General features: G+C 53.1%; 1 protein-coding gene across 2 annotated transcripts in view; it reads right to left on the bottom strand.

The window, feature by feature from the left end:
• EPHA8 (EPH receptor A8) overlaps positions 1-20,541 on the bottom strand; it is a 129,170-nt gene that overhangs the window by 12,644 nt on the left and 95,985 nt on the right. The window contains exons 5-11 of one of the 2 annotated variants that reach the window (XM_065574947.1): positions 17,928-18,263; positions 13,888-14,012; positions 13,549-13,711; positions 11,718-11,811; positions 2,719-2,786; positions 1,846-1,971; positions 654-839 (exon numbers count right to left, since the gene is read on the bottom strand). In XM_065574947.1, the coding sequence (XP_065431019.1) occupies positions 654-839; positions 1,846-1,971; positions 2,719-2,786; positions 11,718-11,811; positions 13,549-13,711; positions 13,888-14,012; positions 17,928-18,263 (1,098 nt within the window). Of the gene's footprint in view, positions 1-653; positions 840-1,845; positions 1,972-2,718; positions 2,787-11,717; positions 11,815-13,548; positions 13,712-13,887; positions 14,013-17,927; positions 18,264-20,541 lie in introns of both variants that reach the window. The other variant, XM_008169872.4, reaches the window with a different exon arrangement.

Here is a 20,541-nt window from a genome sequence, read left to right on the forward strand (position 1 = left end):
GAGAGGGGGAGCAGGCAGAGCTCACCTGGATGCAGGGAGACTGGGATGTGCTGTGCTGAGGGAGGCCAGGCCTGAGGGTCAGAGAGTTTCCTGTGCTGTGTTCAACTCTCAATAAACCCTCCTGTTTCATGCTGGCTGAGAGTCACTCCGGTCTAGAGAACAGGGTTGCATCAACCCCTTCGGAGGTGGAGGCCCCGGGGGTCCAGAACGAGTGGACTCCCTCAGGGGGCCCACGGCAGAGACAGACATGCTAAGGCTCAGAGAGGTGCGGATCCAGGAGGTGGAGGGGCCTGACCCCGAGAGAGAGTGGACCCCCGAGAAGGGCTGTCTCACCAAAAGGGGCACCCCCCCACGGACCGCACGGGGCCAAGAGTGGGCACAATCTGTGAGTCCGTGACAGGCTGCATTTGGGTTTGTTATATTGGGGATCCCTGGGGATGAAAGGGGCTAGCAAAGTGGAAGGCCCCCATTCGTGAGATATACGTTGTGCAGCAGCTGGCTGGCCTCTCGGTTGTAGGGGGGTCTCTGCCAGGCTGGGGAGAGGAAAGCACTTCCTGAGGGCTCTGGCTGTGAGATCAGCTTCTCCTTTGTCCCCGTGGTCCTGCGCTGACTATGTGACTGCCCTCTCTAAGCTGTTGCACTCAGCCACGTACTCCTGGTGACCACCCCCTCCAGGTGGATAACGTTGGGGTGGTCGAACTGCGCCATGATGCTGGCCTCGCTCAGGAAGTCCCGTCTCTGCTTCTCCGTGTAACCTGCTTTCAAAGCCTTGATGGCCACGGGAAGCTCCCTCTTCCCTGGCACTTTCAGGTGGCCATAACACACCTCCCCAGATTCTCCTGCAAAGCAAGAAAAGACCAGGGAAAGGGCTTAGCTTCTCAATTCACTGCAGCCTCCTGGCACCCCACCAAATCCACACTCCTTCTGCCACTAGGCTAAACACATGTCCAGAGCCAACAGCGAGGGGCCTGTTTTCTAGAGCCAATAAGAAGGCTGCAGCATGGTTCCGTGCTTAGGGAGTCAGGACTCCTGGGTTCTATTTCCTACCACTGACTCAGCGTAAGGAATCATTGCCTGGCTGTGTGCCTCAGCGGCAGAAAGACTCTCGCATAGCAACGATGAGGTGTGCTAAGCACGTCCTATTATGGGATTCCCAACTTCCCGCCCAACCAGGTGGGTACAAAGCCAGGTGAAAAGCAAGAGCAGGGCTGGTTCAGTGAGAATTCCCAGCACCTACCAGGCAGCTCTGAGCCCTCGCATCCTGGCTGGTTCTGTGCAATTGCCAAGCAGAAAACTCAGACTTTGTGCACCATTGGATACCATTGGTGTCACCAGCAGCTGACGGCTCACTTGCTCGCCCTCTCTCGTGTGCTTGCCGTCCAAGCCCCTATTCTCAGCTGATATCACTTTTCAGAAAAAAAATCAACATTTTTGCTGAAATGGCTCAAGTGTCTTCTCAGCCCAGACATGAACTTTGGGGGTGAAATTCAAGGTAGCAGCGGAGGAGACACCGTGCATGGACAGCCAGACCTTCAGCTGGCGCAAGTCAGTGTCGTTCCATTGGCTGCAGCTGAGCTACACGGATTAACACCAGCTGAGCATCTGGCGCCGGACGGTTCACTTCATACATTAAAGAATTCTGCACATGCTTTTTGTGCTCAGAAAGCTACGGAATGGCTCAAACCCACACTGAGGAGCATCCCAACACTCAGCACGACCTGTATTTATTTAGCCCGTCGCGTCTCCAGAGTACTGCACAAACATTGGCACCAGAGCCCCGGGGGAAGAAACGGGTTTCCGAAGGAAGTTCGAAGGGTGTGAAATGCACAGAGCCAGGGCACTCACCGGACCCAATGACTTTCTCAATTTTAATCCTGGAGGCCTCAATCTCTCGTGTGAACTCGTGCACGGCTTGGCAGGGGTCCTCGTACGTGTGAGGGTCCACGTAGAACTTTGATGCGGGGAACTTCACTGTTCGAGTTCAGCGGGGAAAGAAAAAGCGAGATCATTCCAACAGCAACCAGCAATGCCCTCTGGGAGCCAGAGAGGCGGCGGGAATCCAAGCCCCAAAAGCAGTGTTGCAGACTCCTTAGGGCCACATACAGAGGAGAGATGCCCCAGTGGGGGCCTGCTCTCTGGCACCCAACTCCAGGAAAGCTAAATTCCCCCTCCAGAACACAGACCTCTCCAGCCAGCCCAAGGGCCCAGACACCCAGGGGGACAAGGAAAATCACCTGAGACCAGGAGTAGCTGGCCCAGAACTCAGCCCCTGTGGGGAGGCAGAGAACAGCTCACTCCAGACACATCTCCATGGGGACTTGGATTTTCCGCCTTGTGTAGGCCCCTGTTAGTTGCATTTCCCATTGCCCCTCTCTCCCAGCCTGTGAGTATGTGAGTTACACCCGCTCGGCCCCCGTGTGCCATGAACCGATGAGTCACTGACACACTACACCCCTCCCCTTGGAACTCAGACCCTTGTCTCTACACCCAGTGCTGTCAGCCCCACTAGCGGCAGCCTGGCCCCAACACAGCTGGCTTCTCTACATTCACAACAGCCAGGGGCTGCTGGATGCCTGCTCCCAGGAACCCGCTCTTCTGGCGTTGAGAGTGAATGCACCCAGCACCGCCGCAGCTGCCAGCCCCATGACTTCCGCTGAAGCCTGAGGCTCCACATGCTCGGTGCACTGCAGACAAGAGTAGAGCCAGCCATGCACCTACCCTGGCCATTCTGATAGTGCATCTTCTCCTCATCTGAGTCCTGGAAAGCTTTGCTGTAACCACAGTGCCTGCCATGGAGACACAAGAGGCAGAGGGCAGACTCCTGATACAGCAGCTCTGCCTCCCATCTCACATACACCCGGCCGCGGGTGCAAGTGAGCAAGGCGCAGTACCACAGATTCACCCCGAAGCTGAGCTGGAGCTGACAGCGACTGCTGCAGCCCGTCCGTCACCGACAGCCGGGCACACAACAGCTGCACTGCGGATGTTCACCCCCCACCTCCAGCCTTCCATTTGCCTAGGGTTACCATATTTTGTGCCTCCAAATGGAGGACACTCCACGGGGCCCCGCCCCCGCCCCCAGCCCCGCCCACGCCCAACTCCGCCCCCCCCAAGTCTCCGCCCCCTCCCCTGCTTCCCGCGAACATTTGATTCGCGGGAAGCCTGAAGCAGGTAAGGGGGGTGTGTGGGGGAGGAGGCGCGGCCCAGGCTGGCCCCCCGGCGGCTCCAGCCTGGGTCGGCTCGGGCCCTGGGGTGCCGGCCCCAGCCGACCACCCCCGGCCCGCCCAGCACTGCCAGCCCCCGGCGGCCCGGCGCACCCCCCGGCTCCCGGCCCCGCGACCCCGGACCGGCGACCCCGGACCGGCCCCACGACCCCGGACCAGCTCCCAGCCCCGCGGGCGTGGGCGCGGACTGGCTCCCGGCCCCGCGGGCCTGGCCGACCGGCTCCCGGCCCCGCGGGCGCGACCCCGGACCGGCTCCCGACTCCGCGACCCCGGACCGGCTCCCGGCCCCGCGACCCCGGACGACCGGCTCCCGGCCCCGCGACCCCGGACGACCGGCCCCGCGATCCCGGACGACTGGCCCTGCGACCCCGGACGACCGGCCCCGCGGGCCCGGACGACCGGCCCCCCGGACCCCGGCCCGGCACCATGCCCCCGGCCCCGCGACCCCGGCCCCGCACCGCCGACCCCAGCCAAAGAGGCCCCGGCGGAGCCCTCCCTCCCTCCCGATTTTCCCGGACATGCCCGGCTTTTGGGGATTTCCCCCCGGACGGGGATTTGAGCCCCCAAAAGCCGGACATGTCCGGGAAAATCCGGACGTATGGTAACCCTACATTTGCCCAGACCAGGATATCCTGTGTACCAGGTCCACGGTTCAACAGCAACCAGCTCCGAGAACACCAGCTCATTGTAGCGGGGTGGCTTCCCGCTCCAGCCCCGACAGGGTTCAAACCAGCCCGGGGAGAGGGCTGGGAGAACAGCCCAGGCTGAGTGGGAAGCAGGCTCAGCTGGGGCCACGCCCAATCAGGGCCCAGCTGGTCCTATAAAGGCTGGGAGCCAGGAGCTCAGACAGTCTCGCTCTGTTTGTAGAGGGAGATGGGCCTGGCTGCAGGGATCTGAGCACAGTACCTGAGTGGAGCAGGGCTGGGGAAAGGCAGAGGAGCTGGGGCGCTCCAGTCTGGAAAGCCCCAGGCTGCGGCCTAGCAGAAGGCCAACAGGTACTGGGGGTTGCAGAGGGCAGCCCAGGGGTAGGCAAAGGCAGCAGGTCCAAACCCCCCTTGCCAGTGATGAGTGGCTGATACTGCAGTCTGCCCCAGGGCGTGGGGGCTAGACGATGACTGGCAGTAGCCTTATACCGAGGCGAGGTGGGGAAGTGGGTGGGGGTTTCCTGGGGAGGGGAGACCCTGAGAGAAAGGGGTTACTGCCAGAGGGCAGCACCCCAGATAATAGGGCACCGGGTCCAGGAGGGACATGGGGGCTAAGTGGCAGTGGGACACGGGCCTGCAGAGGGTGCTCCAGAGCTGGGATGAGCTAATTCCCGAGGACAACCAGCAGGAGGCGCCGCAGGGGTGAGTCTACACCCCTACACCATCCATCCCCACGTCTCACAATGATCTGCTCTTCCCTGCTCTGGGTTTGTCCGCTGCACGTGACCTGTAGCACCATCGCAGTCTGGCAGCCCCTCTGGTCAACCTCGCTTTAGGGTCCAGACAAGGTGTTTTTTGTGGCTTCTGTATCTCTAGACCACACGTTACACGAACCTGCCTAATGACACTGTCACTGTAGAGCATTTTGAAATATTGACATTTCATCCCAGCCTCACCAGCCCCCCATAATCAGCAGGAGTTCACATGATCTGGAGCAGACAAAATCAAAGCAAAAGAGTCCTAATATATGAAATCCCTGTATTTAACATTTGCAAGCTCAATCAATAACAACAGATATTTGAATAATAGGGGCACATGGGGCAGAGGGGATAGCATAGACCTTAATTGTCATTTGAGACAGTGACCACTTTTCATTATGTGAAAAATATTCAACAAATCATAAATGTATCTATTCAGCAAAATGACAAATATCATAATAATTGTAACCAAACACTTCATTTTGGAGTCACTATAAACAGTTACTGGCGTTTTGTCTCATTCCAACAACAATGGAGTGTCCCGACGTGAGTAATTCAAGTCACTACTTGTCATCCCTGTTTTCATCTGCAAATGCTAAAGCTGGTTTTGTCGGGTCACTATGACACTCCACACCTCCAGGGCATGCCCAGAATACGGTTCCTGGCAATCTGGCTCATAGATTTACAAGGCCCATTATCCTGGATTAACTTCAAAATATCTGTGCGCCATTGTCTGGTACAGTTTTTGGAAATGGAGCCTTGGAACTGTCATTGCGTATCCATGCACACTGCAGTGCACCTGAATAGGTGCTTGTTTGACATTTCCTATAAGTGCTTCCCTTGGTGGTGGTAAAGAGCTGAGCTTTGGTTTTGATATGGTACCTTTGCCAGTTTTCCCTGCCCCTGATTTCTGCCATGTTTCTAACACGGAGGCACAGTTTGATTGTCTGTAGCATGCAGCCAGGAATTTGGGTGCCTGTTCAGTGTCATCGATGTCACCCAGCTGAGAGAGGGAGTACCCAGCATGCAGAATTTTCAACAGCGTAATTCTGATGGGGCCAAAATAGGAAGCTACTGTATCACCGCCTGAGAGCGCACGGACAGCGAACAGCCCCGGTATCATGTTCCGGTGCTGCTCTGCAGAGCACAGATGTCTATTACAGCTCTCTCTTGGACTCTGGGTTCCATAATCACTAAATATGTTAGGCTCTGTTCATGGTAATGATGCAAAAGTAAGAGAAATACGTCAATGTCATCTGATAATACCGACTTTTCCACCACTTCCTCTTTTGCTCTCATCACTGTTTGATGTCTGAGGATGTTCTTTGCTGCCTCATGTGAGATGGCCATATCTCCTCTGTTGACCACCACACCCCCCTGGTTTATTTCAGCTCAGGTATTTTCTCTGTCTTTAATAATTCGGCACAAATGATGCCAATCAAACTCTTTCTTATTTTCATTAACTGTCGAGACAACTTTCTGTGGCGGTATCGATGCATTTGTCCTTAAATGATGCACTCTGCTTGCTCCCGTAGGTCTGCTTGATTTTGTGACACTCGTTGGGTACGTCTTCACTACCTGCCGTATTGGCGGGTAGCAATCGATTTATCTGGGATCGATATATCGCGTCTCGTTAAGACGCGATATATCGATCCCCGAACGCGCTCAATGTCGACTCCGGAACTCCACCAGAGTGAGCGGCGGTAGCGCAGTTGACGGGGGAGCCGCAGCCCTCGATCCCGCGCCGTGTGGACCCCACGTAATTCGATCCAAGATACTTCGACTTCAGCTACGCTATGCACGTAGCTGAAGTTGCGTATCTTGGATCGATCCTCCCCCCCACAACAGTGTAGACCAGCCCATTGTGCTGAAGGATTTGCACCTGTCCGAGACAAGGTATACATCACCTGCTGCTAGCTCGTGTTCAGTGTAGATTCTGAAATTTGCCACAAAGCCCTTGAGGATACCACGTGCTGGCAAGTGTACAGCAGAATCGTCAGTGACTGTGCAGGGGACTTCTTAGGAAGGATGTCTAGCTGACACCTCTGTCTGCAGCTGCTTCTTTAGCTTAGATTTAGCCTTGGCAATCCTGTCACCAGAGGCAGTGAATAGATTCATAGATTCTAGGACTGGAAGGGACCTCGAGAGGTCATCGAGTCCAGTCCCCTGCCCGCATGGCAGGACCAAATACTGTCTAGACCATTCCTGATAGACATTTATCTAACCTACTCTTAAATATCTCCAGAGATGGAGATTCCACAACCTCCCTAGGCAATTTATTCCAGTGTTTAACCACCCTGACAGTTAGGAACTTTTTCCTAATGTCCAACCTAGACCTCCCTTGCTGCAGTTTAAGCCCATTGCTTCTTGTTCTATCCTTAGAGGCTAAGGTGTACAAGTTTTCTCCCTCCTCCTTATGACACCCTTTTAGATACCTGAAAACTGCTATCATGTCCCCTCTCAGTCTTCTCTTTTCCAAACTAAACAAACCCAATTCCTTCAGCCTTCCTTCATAGGTCATGTTCTCAAGACCTTTAATCATTCTTGTTGCTCTTCTCTGGACCCTTTCCAGTTTCTCCACATCTTTCTTGAAATGCGGTGCTCAGAACTGGACACAATACTCCAGCTGAGGCCTAACCAGAGCAGAGTAGAGCGGAAGAATGACTTCTCGTGTCTTGCTCACAACACACCTGTTAATACATTCCAGAATCATGTTTGCTTTTTTTGCAACAGCATCACACTGTTGAATGTTGATGTCGGTACAGGAACCAATCACCTGTCAAAATATTCTTGATCTCAACCTCTCATGAACTTGCTTGTAAGCCTTCAATAGATAAGCTCAGCATCAAATATCTTTGTTGGACCAACCCGTGCATTTTGCACGGCCAGTGTCTCTGCTCTCCTCGGTATTGTGTCACAGAACCCTGGGGGCGGGCCAGCAATGTTCCGATTCATGCATTTGGAAAATTCCAGCTGTAAGTGAGTTATCTACACTGATGGTTGTGCCACTCTACCCTGCCAATATTTACTATTGCCTCTGAGTGCCTGTAACGTTATTGATAGAATCTGGGACCATATAGAACATGGTTGCAACCAAAGTCCTATAGTGGCACCAAATCTTGTATAAAGGGGGTCAAATGAGGTGTCTAAGATGAGGTGATGGTTGGCTGGTTATGATTATGTTGTCTACATGTGTCTATCAGTTTTGTAGTTAAAGTTATAAATATTGGCTCTAAACTGTCTGTATTTCAAACTTATGCTAATCAATGGCTCCATGTCTAGTTGGCAGCCGGTTTCAAGTGGAGTGCCCCAAGGGTCGGTCCTGGGGCCGATTTTGTTTAATATCTTTATTAATGATCTGGAGGATGGTGTGGACTGCACTCTCAGCAAGTTTGCAGATGACACTAAACTAGGAGGCGTGGTAGATACACTAGAGGGTAGGGATCGGATACAGAGGGACCTAGACAAATTAGAGGATTGGGCCGAAAAAAACCTGATGAGGTTCAACAAGGACAAGTGCAGAGTCCTGCACTTAGGACGGAAGAATCCCATGCACTGCTACAGACTAGGGACCGAATGGCTAGGTAGCAGTTCTGCAGAAAAGGACCTAGGGGTCACAGTGGACGAGAAGCTGGATATGAGCCAACAGTGTGCTCTTGTTGCCAAGAAGGCTAACGGCATTTTGGGCTGTATAAGTAGGGGCATTGCCAGCAGATCGAGGAACGTGATCGTTCCCCTTTATTCGACATTGGTGAGGCCTCATCTGGAATACTGTGTCCAGTTTTGGGCCCCACACTACAAGAAGGATGTGGAAAAATTGGAAAGAGTCCAGCGGAGGGCAACAAAAATGATTAGGGGTCTGGAGCACATGACTTATGAGGAGAGGGAACTGGGATTGTTTAGTCTCCAGAAGAGAAGAATGAGGGGGGATTTGATAGCAGCCTTCAACTACCTGAAGGGGGGTTCCAAAGAAGATGGAGCTCGGCTGTTCTCAGTGGTGGCAGATGACAGAACAAGGAGCAATGGTCTCAAGTTGCAGTGGGGGAGGTCCAGGTTGGATATCAGGAAAAACTATTTCACTAGGAGGGTGGTGAAACACTGGAATGCGTTACCTAGGGAAGTGGTGGAGTCTCCTTCCTTGGAGGTTTTTAAGGCCCGGCTTGACAAAACCCTGGCTGGGATGATTTAGCTGGGAATTGGTCCTGCTTTGAGCAGGGGATTGGACTAGATGACCTCTTGAGGTCCCTTCCAACTCTGATATTCTATGATTCTATGATTCTTCTGGGAGACATCCCAGACAAGTTGGTGTTAGCTCTGCCTAGCCTGCTTGATGGCCCATTAAGGACCATCAGCTATACAACTGACCCATGGAGAGAAGGCAGATACGCCTTGTAACTCAGCAAAGTCTGCAGGAACTTGCCCATGTGACTCCAGACTCCATTTTGCTGTAATTTTCCACAGTAAGAACAAAGAGGTGTTCTTACACCTGGAAAAGACTATAAAAGGCTGATGCCTCATTTCCATCTGGTCTTCAATCCTGCTTCATACCTCTGGAGGAACTTTGCTACAAACTGAAGCTCTACACAAAGGACTGATGACCCATCCCAGCTGAGGATGTATTCCAGAGACTTGATTTTGAACCTGCAGTTTATTTCATCACTGCTACAAGCCTGAACCAAGAACTTTGCCATTACTGTATGTAATTGATTCCATTTAACCAATTCTAGCTCTCATCTATATCTTTTTCCTTTTATGAATAAACCTTTAGATTTTAGGTTCTAAAGGATTGGCAACAGCGTGATTTGTGGGTAAGATCTGATTTGTATATTGACCTGGGTCTGGGGCTTGATCCTTTGGGATCAGGAGAACCTTTTTTCTTTTAATGGGGTATTGGTTTTCATAACCATTGTCCCCATAACGAGTGGCCCTGGTGGGGATACTGGGAAACTGGAGTGTCTACGGGAATTGCTTGTGTAACTTGTGGTTAGCCAGTGGGGTGAGACCAAAGTCCTCTTTGTCTGGCTGGTTTGGTTTGCCTTAGAGGTAGAAAACCCCCAGCCTTGGGCTGTAACTGCCCTGTTTTAAGCGATTTGTCCTGAATTGGCACTCTCAGTAGGGTCCCACCAGAACTGCCTCATTACTGTGCCTAGTGGCGTTTAAGGGATCAATGCACAGGTCTAGTTTCTTACTTATGGCTTCTCTGTATATTGCATCTGCAGCAATCCTCGACTTCATTTTGTCTATGTGGATCTCCTGTATTGTGTTTGGTGTGTGGCGAGTGTTTGATTTATAATTTATTGATGTCTATAATTGTCCAGTAGTTGAAAATTAACTCACATGAGTGAAGATGTAAGAACTTATTGTGAGCATGCTCAGAGAGTACAGGAAGAATATGCCTTCTGTCTCAGTTTGGGGGAGGAGGGCGTGTACTAGAAAGGTATACAGCTAATACCAACTGTAATACAGACAGCACCTAGGTACCTCCTAGCTCCAGCACAAAACATTAGCGTGCAGTTTCCATTAAAAATATTTGAACTTCAATGAAAATGCTTTCACTGCCACCTGGCTTGTGATAAGTGCTCGTATTTTAAAATGCTCAACAGTGACAAGGTATCATCAGGCAGTTTCTTCCCACTTAGGGTCTTGAGATTCAGAAGCCACAAAAAAAAAAACAAAAAAAACCCTTACCCCAGCAGTAGTTGATTATTTTTTGTCAAGGTCCAAATGTCTTGGCCAAGGTACAGTCACAGTCCAGATTTCAGAGAAAATAATAAACAAACCCATAATGATAATAAATAAATGAAAAGATTTCAGGGTATGTTCAAAAGTGTCTGGCAGTCCAGATTTGGCCCATGGTCTGCCTGTTGACTGACTACCCCGCCTTATACGGACACTAAAACACGGTACTAGCAAGGTGCTACCAGACTATTGCTTTCCCAACAGGCCTACTGCAGTTCAGCTCCAGGTCCCCCTTCTCCTGAGGTGACCGGGAGCCCTGCTCTTGTCTATCTGAGCTAACTCTCCCCAGGACCACTCTGGTCTCTTAGCACAGGGGTTCTCCCAAGACTTTTTTGGTGGCCTTAGACTCCGGCCACCAACTCTTGCTGGTGGCTGCTCTGACAATTTTTCCTAAAATACTTAATTAACTTGAGGAAAAACAAATAAATATACACATATCCAGGTCCAAATCATTGTAATTTATCTATGCAGGGTTTTTTTCAGACTCAATAATAAAAATAATGTACAGTTGTCTCTATTCTTTACTGGACCTAAGCAGACTAGAAACAAAATAAGGTGCTTTGTACATTCCTTTCTTTGTTGTTGTTGTTGTTTCTTTTGGGGTTTTGGTGGCTGTTTTTTGTTGTTGTTTTTAAGACTTGCTAGCTAAGTAAGTCTGCTCCTGGGAAAACTGATATTTGTAGGTTTGTTAATCTCGCTTTTCACAGCAGACTTACTCAGCCCTGGCAAGCTAGGGGACAAATTAAGCTCTGAATGGACAGGTGGGTAGGCAGGCAGCGGGGTCCAGGGGCAATGGAGGGCTGGGGAAGGCAGCGGGGGCCATGGGTGATGGGGAGGGGGGCGAGCCTGGGGCCAGAGCCCAAAGCCCTGCGTCTGGAACCCGAAACCCCAAGGCCGGAGCCTGCCACCCAATGTCCTAGGGCAGAAGCCAGAAGCCCAAGCCCCACTACCCCGGGAAAGGGGGGAACTCACCCTCTGCTGTTTGTGGCTCTAGAGGGGGGCAGGGCCCAACCCCTACTGGTGGCACTGGGGAAGGGGTGAATGCTTTGCCACTCCCCCCTCCAATCACTGCCCAGGAGGCTGTGGCCGCAAGAAAAACCCCTGGTGGTCACATGCGGCCACAGTGGCCGCATTTGAGAAATGCTGTCTTAGAACATTTCCTTGGTTTGCTTCCTGCTGCCTGCCATTCTGTCTCCACCACCCCTGCGCTCAGCGATGCTCCACTCCCTGTCAGGCAGATGGAACAGAATCCCCAGGTGTGGCGCAAACGCAGCCTCTTGCCCCAGCTCTAGGGGGAGCCAACAGGACGTGTCTTTGAGTTGAGCATGCAGTGACCGCCGCGGGTCTCCTACCTCTTCTTGCAGATCAGAACCACCAGCAGGATTACAAGGCCAGTTATCAGGGTCAGGCAGATCCAGATGATTGTCATGGTGTCGTACCTGAGAGCTACTGGAAGAGAAACATCACAGAAGGGGAACTCAAGGCGCATGTGCTTGGTGTGAGCACCCACTAACCCACCCCCTGTAAACCTACATTCCGTAATATATAACACTCTGCCCCACCGCCAGACCTTCCACTGAGGATCTTGATGGGAAAGGAATTAATCTTCCTGTCCCCCAGTGCAGGGACCTCCTTACAGATGGGGAAACCGAGGCATGGAGCTGGACCGGCCAGTGTGGCACAACCAGGGGTGGCTCTATGTTTTTTGCCGCCCCAATTACGGCAGTCAGGCGGCCTTCGGCGGCATGCCTGTGGGCGGTCCACGGTCCCGTGGCATTTCTGCGGATGATCTGCTGGTCCCGCGGTTTCGGCGTACCTGCCGCCGAATTGCTGTCAAAACCGCGGGACTGGTGGACCTCCCGCAGGCATGCCGCCGAAGGCCACCTCACTGCCACCCTCACAGAGACCAGCAGGCCCACCCCCCTTGCCGCCCTAGGCACGCACTTGCTGTGCTGGTGCCTAGAGCCGCCCCTGGGCACAGCAAACCCATGGCAGAGGTGAGTGCAGAACCCGGGAATGCTGGCTGCCACTTCCTTGCGCTAATCATTGCAATGGCGCTTCTCAAGCTGCGAGGAGCCCTGGGAGAATTGTCCCTCTGTCTGACGGTCGCAGTGTCACTCCTCCCCCCACAGCGACTCGGCAATTCCTGCAGGGAGCAGCGAGCACCTCAAAACCCTGCCTGGGTTTCCATGTCCTCACTGGGTCGCTAGGATTTCTGGGGGCCTGTCCGTGGTTCTTTGCTGCAGTCAGTTGGGACACTCTGCGAGTCTTTCCCAGTGCATTATGGGAGAACCTGTCTGTCCTTCTGGGCACACGGCAGGATTGTGGGAATGCCCTGGAGGACTGTCACGCCGCAGTGATTTCACCTGCATCCTCACTGCAAAGAGCAATCCCACTTCGGGAGGCCACTCGTCCCATTTGAACCCAGACAGTCCTCGTTTTGTGGAGCAGTGGCCCTGTCCGGGAGGGACGCAGCACCACACATGCCTTTGTCCAGGGAAAACGAGAAGAGAGAGGAGGAAACTGGATGCAGGAGGACACTGGTGGGAACAGGGGTGGAGGCGGCATCTCCGTGCAGAGGGATGCAGCCAGGGGTGGGCCCACGCAGAAGGGCAGGGGGATGCAGGCGGTGGATGGGGGGAAGTCCTCTATTCTGGGGACGTGTCAGTGGCCACCTGAAGGTCAGAGGGGTTTGTGTGCAAATGGTGGGCTAGCTCTGCAGGGAAGGCAGACCGAATGAGGTCTCTTCTGCCCTTCTCCTAGTCTGCAGTGTAGTGTCCCAGGCCCAAGATTTCAAACCTCCCCCACCCCCAGCTTTCCCTCCCCATCTCACACCCGCTTACACTATCATGTGCCATTATCCATTTTCAGCTGCTCATAATCCCTCAAGCAAACCCCTCCACCCAGATGCCAGCTGCTGCACCAACATCAGTGCCTGGCACTCCCAGCCTGGATTCCAGGACAGCAGAACCACCGCTCCCTTCTGACTCTGCCTCACCTCCCCGTTCGCTTACTCCTCTCCCTTCAGCCTCCCACTGACTGTGCAGCGGATCCCGCTCCGGCTGAAGTCCAAGACAAACAGCCCACTGACCAAGTGCTGTGCGTCTGGGTGCTGCACGTTAACCCTCGTGCCCATGCACACACGATCGCTCTCTCCCCATCCTCTTCCTCTCGTGCACTCACTTGCTTTCCCGGTCTCCACCTCCACCATCTGGCTGAACCTCCCACAGCCAGCAGAGGTCCGGGCCCGAACCTGGAAGATGTAGCGGGTTGCAGGCTTGAGCCCAGAGACAGTCGCACTTGTGCCTTTGGATTTTAGCGTGGAGTAACTCTGCATTTCCTTGTCCTGTTGGAGAGCAAGGCAAAGATCTCACTGAGACAGCGCAGGGACTGGGGAGAGCCTGGCAGTAACCCTCTCGATGTGTCTGGCTGGTAACAGTAATTACATCATGCCTAAGCTATAACCCTGGCTTAATGCACCCTGGCCAGGCTGCGGGGGCTGGGCCAGCAGATCACTGTTACCTTCTCGTAGTACTTGACCTCATACTCCAGGATGATGCCGTTGGGTTGGTCCGGCTCATGCCACAGCAGCGTGACGCTGTTCTGACCCGTGTTCTCCTGGCGAAGAACCACCACCTGGGATGGGGCTGAGAACATCAGATGACAGAACATCAGAAACTGGACTTGTCTCCAGTGAGAGAGCGAGCCATGCTGCAGACTGGGAATCCCTGGATCTCGGGCACTTCCGGAGCCTGTTCAGAGGCCAGCCGTTGCCCCAAGCTTGGGGTCCCTAGGCAAACGCTCAGAGGACAGGGCCTTGCTGTCCAGTTGCCCGGGGCCCCGGCACAGCACTGACTCGTCAGACTCCCCCACAATCTGTCCCAGAACTCCATTCTGCTCCCTAGCGAGGAGGGGCAGCAACCTCGTGGGCACTGCTCTCTCTGTTTTGGTAGAGCAGATTCACAAACCGTTCTGGTCAATGGGGCCCCGGTTACACCCTTGCCAGCCCAGGCCATGGCACCAGAGCGCAGACGAGCCCAGCTGGGCTCAGAGTGATTGATTTCCTTTTCAAGTCTGTCTAGCTAATCATCGGCCAGGCCAGGCTATGTGCTAGTGGCAGGAAGAGCCCCCCACCGGCACAGCTGGCACCCTCGGGCCCCGGGCACACTCACTGCTGCTGCCGATCTTTTCACTCCATCGTTGTGGATGGATGCCGGGAGGCACAATGGAACATGCCACTGTCACAGAGGGAGCGCGCACCAATGAAAGACTCCACTGTCATTGTGGGTGGATGGACCATTCTGATCATCCAGGCTGACCTGCATAGCCCAGGCCAGAGACCCCCACCTAGAGCTCCTTCATCCAGCCCAGAGCACTGAGATAAGAGATGTTCACTCTCGATTTAAAGACCCCAAATGACAGAGAATCCACCACATCCCTAGGCAAGCTGTTCCAGGGCTTAATTAACCCATTTCCACGTTGAATGTATCTAGCTTCAGCTTCCAGACACCGGACCTTGCTGTGCCTTTGCCGGCTAGATTACAGGGGCCCCTGCTCACCGAAATTCTCTTCCCGAGGAGGGGCTCGATCCAGAGACGATGTGTTACGGTGGGTGCATGGGGACAATGATAATGTACGACCCTTGTTACGCTGGGTGGGTGGAAGAGCGAGAATGGGATATTCCATTTTTTCAGTTGATGGGGGGGGGGGGCAACAATAATGGACCCCATTGTTTTGTTGGGTAGATAGCAATAGAATATTCCATTTTTCGGGGCAGCAATAATGGAATGCCCTATTGGTGTGCCAGGTGGGAGGATCGGTAGTCATAATGGAATATTCCAGTTTTACAGGTGGTGGGGGGTGAGCAGTAACATTACACACACACACACACACACACACACACACCCCCTCTCTCAGTGCAGCTGCATTAGTGGTTTAGCTATGGACCAGGATGCATCATAACACTGGTTACCCAAGAGGCCTGGCCGCCTTATGGCCTGTGCCCCCGGGAAGCACTGTCCCATGGCATCACTGCAAAGGCTGGCGAACTGAGATCAAACAAAGGGAAACCTCCTCACCCTGCCTGGATCTGCCGGTGGGCTTCCCGGCCCCAGGCTTTCAGCAGACAGATAAAAGGCCAGAGAACTGCATGACGATCGGCATTAACATTGTAACTATGCAGGCGCCGAGCGGGGGCCAGGAAGGGATAGTTCACCCACCTATAGCATTGCCCAATTGGCTGGTTCATTACAGGGAAAGGGTCTTGCCATTTTCTAAAGCCTCAACTTGCAGCCCCTGCTGGAGGCAGAATACAGGCGTGGATGGGGCCTGTGGCGTTTGGGTGCTGAAATGGTAACTCCAGGTAGCACTGGCTGCGCTATTCCCACTGTCGTTTTTACCGCACTGTAGCTCATGGAGGTCAATCCCTGGTGGGGCCTCAACTAGCCACACTCTGCTGTGCTGCAGTAAAGCGCACGTTTCGACTGGGCTGCCTGGTGCCTCTCGCTCTAATGCACACACAAAGAACGAGTCTGTGCAGCTAATGTCTTTGTCAAAGCTCCTGGGGACACTCCCCACATGTCTCTTCCTGGCCATAAGGTTGACCCCAGGGATCAGCCTATGAGCTGCCCAACTCCCAGCTTTTGAACCGCTACCACTGGATTGGGTTAGATCACAGTATCGTTAAAGCAGCACAGAAACTATGTGTAGACAGGCCTTGGGGAACATTCAGGGAGCGTCCAGACTGGCCCGTGTGACCATATTAACTAACTGGAAGCGATGCGAGGTCAGAATCCCTAGTGAAGACAGAGGCCATGGGGAAGGTGGCCCAGCCCCAGGAAGCCCTGCTGGACACAACAGAAGGGAATAGTTGTCAAGGCAATCCCCACGGGCAGAGCACTGAGGCTCCGCACTTCACAGCAATCCCTGGCGCTCCTGAACTCCAGGGATTGGTGAGATTCCCCGGAGAGCTCAGTAAAGATTGATTGACTGGGCTTAGTCAGTCCAGAGAGTATGGTCTATCTGGCAGTCCCCATCTGGCCCCTCTCCGGAGTGGTGCTCTGAGTGATGGAGCTGTCGGGATGACTGAGAACGACCACTGACTATCGCACTGACCACGTCTCTCTGCTTTGCAGGTTGGTGCCTCTTTTACATTGCAGCATCCCTTTAAACACCTCCAGCCACACGGCTAAACCTCTGTTCTTTCCAACCGGCCTGCTTCTGCTGCTCCCAGCTGCACCTGTTCTACGAGAAAAGCTAACTAGGGAGCGTTCAATATCTGTCTATGCAGCCAGCCATTGCAGGCATTTAGTGCCCGTCCCCTTAGCATCGGTGTGATAACGCTGGGGCGGGGCCGGCAGGAGGAGCAGGGGAAGGGGGGGATGTCCTCTGGGGGGGGGGGGGGGGGGGGTGTCAGTTGGGAGCCTGGGCAGCTGCAGGAGACAGTTTGCAATAAAAAGCCTTGTTCCTCTCTTCCTTATTATGAGCTGACCCAGGCATCTCCCTTGATTTCTCTGGAGTTATTCCCGGCTGACACTTGTACACAAGAGCAGAATGAGCCCTGGTTTACCCTACCGACTTACATCAGTATAACTACGTCGGTCGGAGGTGTGGAGCTCAGAACGACGTAGTTGTACCGATCTAGCCCTGGGGCTGTGTAGATGGGAGGGTTTCTCTGGGGGAGGTGGAGTATCTGTGCGGATGGGAGCTCTCTGTCGGCATAGGGAGCGTCTCCACCAAGCACTTCAGCAGTGCTGTGAGCGTAGGCAAGCCCTGAGGCGCCTCATCATGTAACGCTCCAAGAGCCGATCCCTGCACTGGAGAGGGGCCCCAAGGTCCTGCTCTGGGCCGAAGTGGGGAACTGCTTCCTGGGGAAAGAGGCTGTTTCTCAGCAAGGGATTGGAAAAGACAAGATATGCCTGAAAGAGACTTTCCCAAGCAAACAACACAGGCACCTGCCAGGTGCTGGCCCTTGTGTGAGATGGGAAAGGAGCACTAGACGGAGCATGAACTTTTGCGTGGCCCTTTGGGAAGGGAGGCGAGGAGCAGACCTAGGAGTTCATGCTCCACTTAGTGTTCCTTGTCAATAAACAAATGTCCGGTGCGCCCCGGCCTCCTGTGGAACTGGAGCAGCCCAGCGTGAGGCCACAGCTGAACGGCCAGGGTGTTGGGGAGGTGGCGACGAAGCGGAATGTGACGGGCTGAAAGCGAACCGAAGAAGATTAATTCCTCGCTCGCTCAAAGCGTGCGTCTGCAGACGGCGGCTCAGCAGTGAGCCCCAGACAGCCCCGTCTCCCCAGCGCCGCTGCCACGCCAGCTGAGGAGACAAGGGCCATTTCTCACAGATGCCTATTTGGGAGCTACCATGGTCACCATGGCAAGCCAGCATTTGTCACAGGCCCCACACACAGTGACTGCGGCTAATTCTCCTTCTGAGCATAAGGAAAGCCAGGGCGGACTCAGATTCCTCGGGGGGCCTTTAGAAGGTCCAGCTGGGCCCAGTGGGGAGCTGTTCACATCAGTTGCCGTGGGCCGAGCCTCCTGGGGGTATCTGCTCCTCCTACCTGCCTGGTTCGTGGTGATGTTGACAACGGCAAATCTCTTGGGCTCCAGGCTGAGGTTGGACACGCCGTTGACAGCTTCCACCCAGAAGGAGTAGTTCATGTGGGCCATGAGGTTGGCCACGGTGAGGGCAGCCTGCCCCAGGCTCATCTGCTGGGGAACAAAGCGGATCCCACCGCCGCATGCCTCGCACTGGCCCAGGTCCCACGTGCAGCGCCTGCAGACCACGTTGTACGTGATATCAGTGCGCCCCCCCTTGTCCAGGGGTGGAGCCCACTCCAGTGTCACCGAGGTGCCATTCACACTGGAGACCAGGTTCACAGGAGCAGAGGGGGGCCCTGGAAAGGAAGCAGAGATTCATCCAGATTGGTGGGGTGCTGTGCTCGGGCGGGGGGGGGGGGGGAAAGCCCATGGGAAGGTGATGTGATCCATGGGAGAGAACAGAGTGATACTGGCTGACTAGAGAGTGACTGACATGCCCTGACTGTGTGTGTGGGGAAGGAAATAACACAACCTAGATACAGGCTGATCTGAGGGTGCCAGGCCCTGGGTGTGTGTGACGGGGTGGGGAGGAGAGGAAATAACACAACCAGATACAGGCTGATCCGAGGGTGCCATGCCCTGGGGCAGTGTGGTGGTGGGGGGAAGAGGGGAGGAAATAACACAACCTAGATACAGGCTGATCTGAGGGTGCCATGCCCTGGGGGTGTGTGGCGGGGGAGGGGAGGAAATAACACAACCAGATACAGGCTGATCTGAGGGTGCCATGCCCTGGGGGTGTGTGGCGGGGGGGGGGAGGGAAGGAAATAACACAACCAGATACAGGCTGCTCTGAGGGTGCCATGCCCTGGGGCAGTGTGGCGGGGGAGGGGAGGAAATAACACAACCAGATACAGGCTGATCTGAGGGTGCCATGCCCTGGGGGTGTGTGGCGGGGGGGGGCGGGGGAGGGAAGGAAATAACACAACCAGATACAGGCTGATCTGAGGGTGCCATGCAGTGTGAGAACCTGACTAGAATAGGATTGTTGATAAATTGCAGAGTCAATTACTTGACCACACTTTGGTGTGTTATGAAGTATACTCAAGAGACTAAATGACCAATGTGTCCGGTTTATTAATCTGGTACAGGAAAAGGTTCTATACAATACCAGTCTCCAAAGAGCAGCCTCGTGCAGCGATGGTACATTCACCTCACGCAGAAGGTGCACTCCCCAAGTCACACATCGCAGCTGGTATTAGTTATATGATGATTTTACAAGTGACATGTCACTACAGTTTAAGCCAGCAGTTTGTCCCACTTCCCTAACTTGCTATTCTGTTCCTCCCTTAGCTTTGTTTTGTGTACTAGCATTCCAGGTACTGGTCCGTGAAGATACTTCCCTAGCTGGTACTAAATAGAACAAATTGATGTTTCTGGATTTTGACAAGTTTCCTACCCGTTTATGCCAAATGCTTACTTCAGCAAATGCAAGGAGTTATGGGATACTTAGCCTATGTGAACAGGATTACTGTATAGGTTGGTTTGGGCTATATCGCTGTTACAATATTTGTGCTTAATGTTATTGCTCAGTGCATACTAATATACATATATGTATGGTGCAGATAATACATTTTATTAATATGATGTATATGTATATGCTAGCCAGCATATATTATTTAGCAGGGCCCCCACTTGTTGCCTTGATCATTGTTATTGTCAAGGCAACAGCTTTTCCAAATGAATGTATGAATTAGTGGTGAGGGCCTTTATATGTGATTTAAAGTGTTTTAACAAACTCCATAAGTGGCAATAGATAATTATCACAGCTAAAAGTAAGACACCATGTAACACAAGCAAAGCCTTAAATGCAACTGCTATCCAGGTGTGGGAAATCAGTATTTTAAGATCCCCATCATGAATAAGGTTTTTCAAGGCTTGTTCTACCTTGTGCATGTCACTGCTAATCTGAATGTGTGGTTCTGTCTAGTAATGTTTTTAAATTTAAAGTGATTAATATGCACATTAAAACTGGTAGGTAAGTTTTAACTTCATTGGTGCTCACTTTGGATAATAGATTCATTTTGAAAACTGGGATAGACATTATTATAGTGTGTCCCACAGTGCTAGGTACATGAGGGATAAAACAGAAATGTGGAGTGGTGACTTTACAAGTGAGGCCTCCATATACAAACTTCTTGTAATTAGTTACTACACAGTACTGTCCACCCATGTTATAGGTTACCCTTCCTGCTGGTTAGCACCTGCTGGGAAGCCTTCCTGAGCAGGAGACAGTAGTGGCCAGCTTCTCTGTCTCCTACTGGGCTGAACCATTGTGACCACACACATGAGTTGAAATGTCAAAGGCATCCTTGGCATAACAAGCTGTGTGAGCAAAAAAAATGAGGCGTCCTTGTGGCATCAGATTAGGCCTGAATAAAGACTGGGAGTGGTTGGGTCATTACAAAACCTAAACTTAATTTCCCCCATACTAATTTCTCCCTACTGTTACTCCCACCTTCTTGTCAACCGTCTGTAATGGGCCACTCTCTTACCCCTTCAAAAGTTATTTTTCCTCCCTTGGTATCCTGCTGTTAATTGATTTCTCTCGTTAGCCTGACCTCACACTTGGTAAAG

The sequence above is a fragment of the Chrysemys picta genome, chromosome 21 (assembly GCF_011386835.1).
Source record: "Chrysemys picta bellii isolate R12L10 chromosome 21, ASM1138683v2, whole genome shotgun sequence".
In the NCBI taxonomy this organism is placed as follows: domain Eukaryota; kingdom Metazoa; phylum Chordata; order Testudines; family Emydidae; genus Chrysemys; species Chrysemys picta.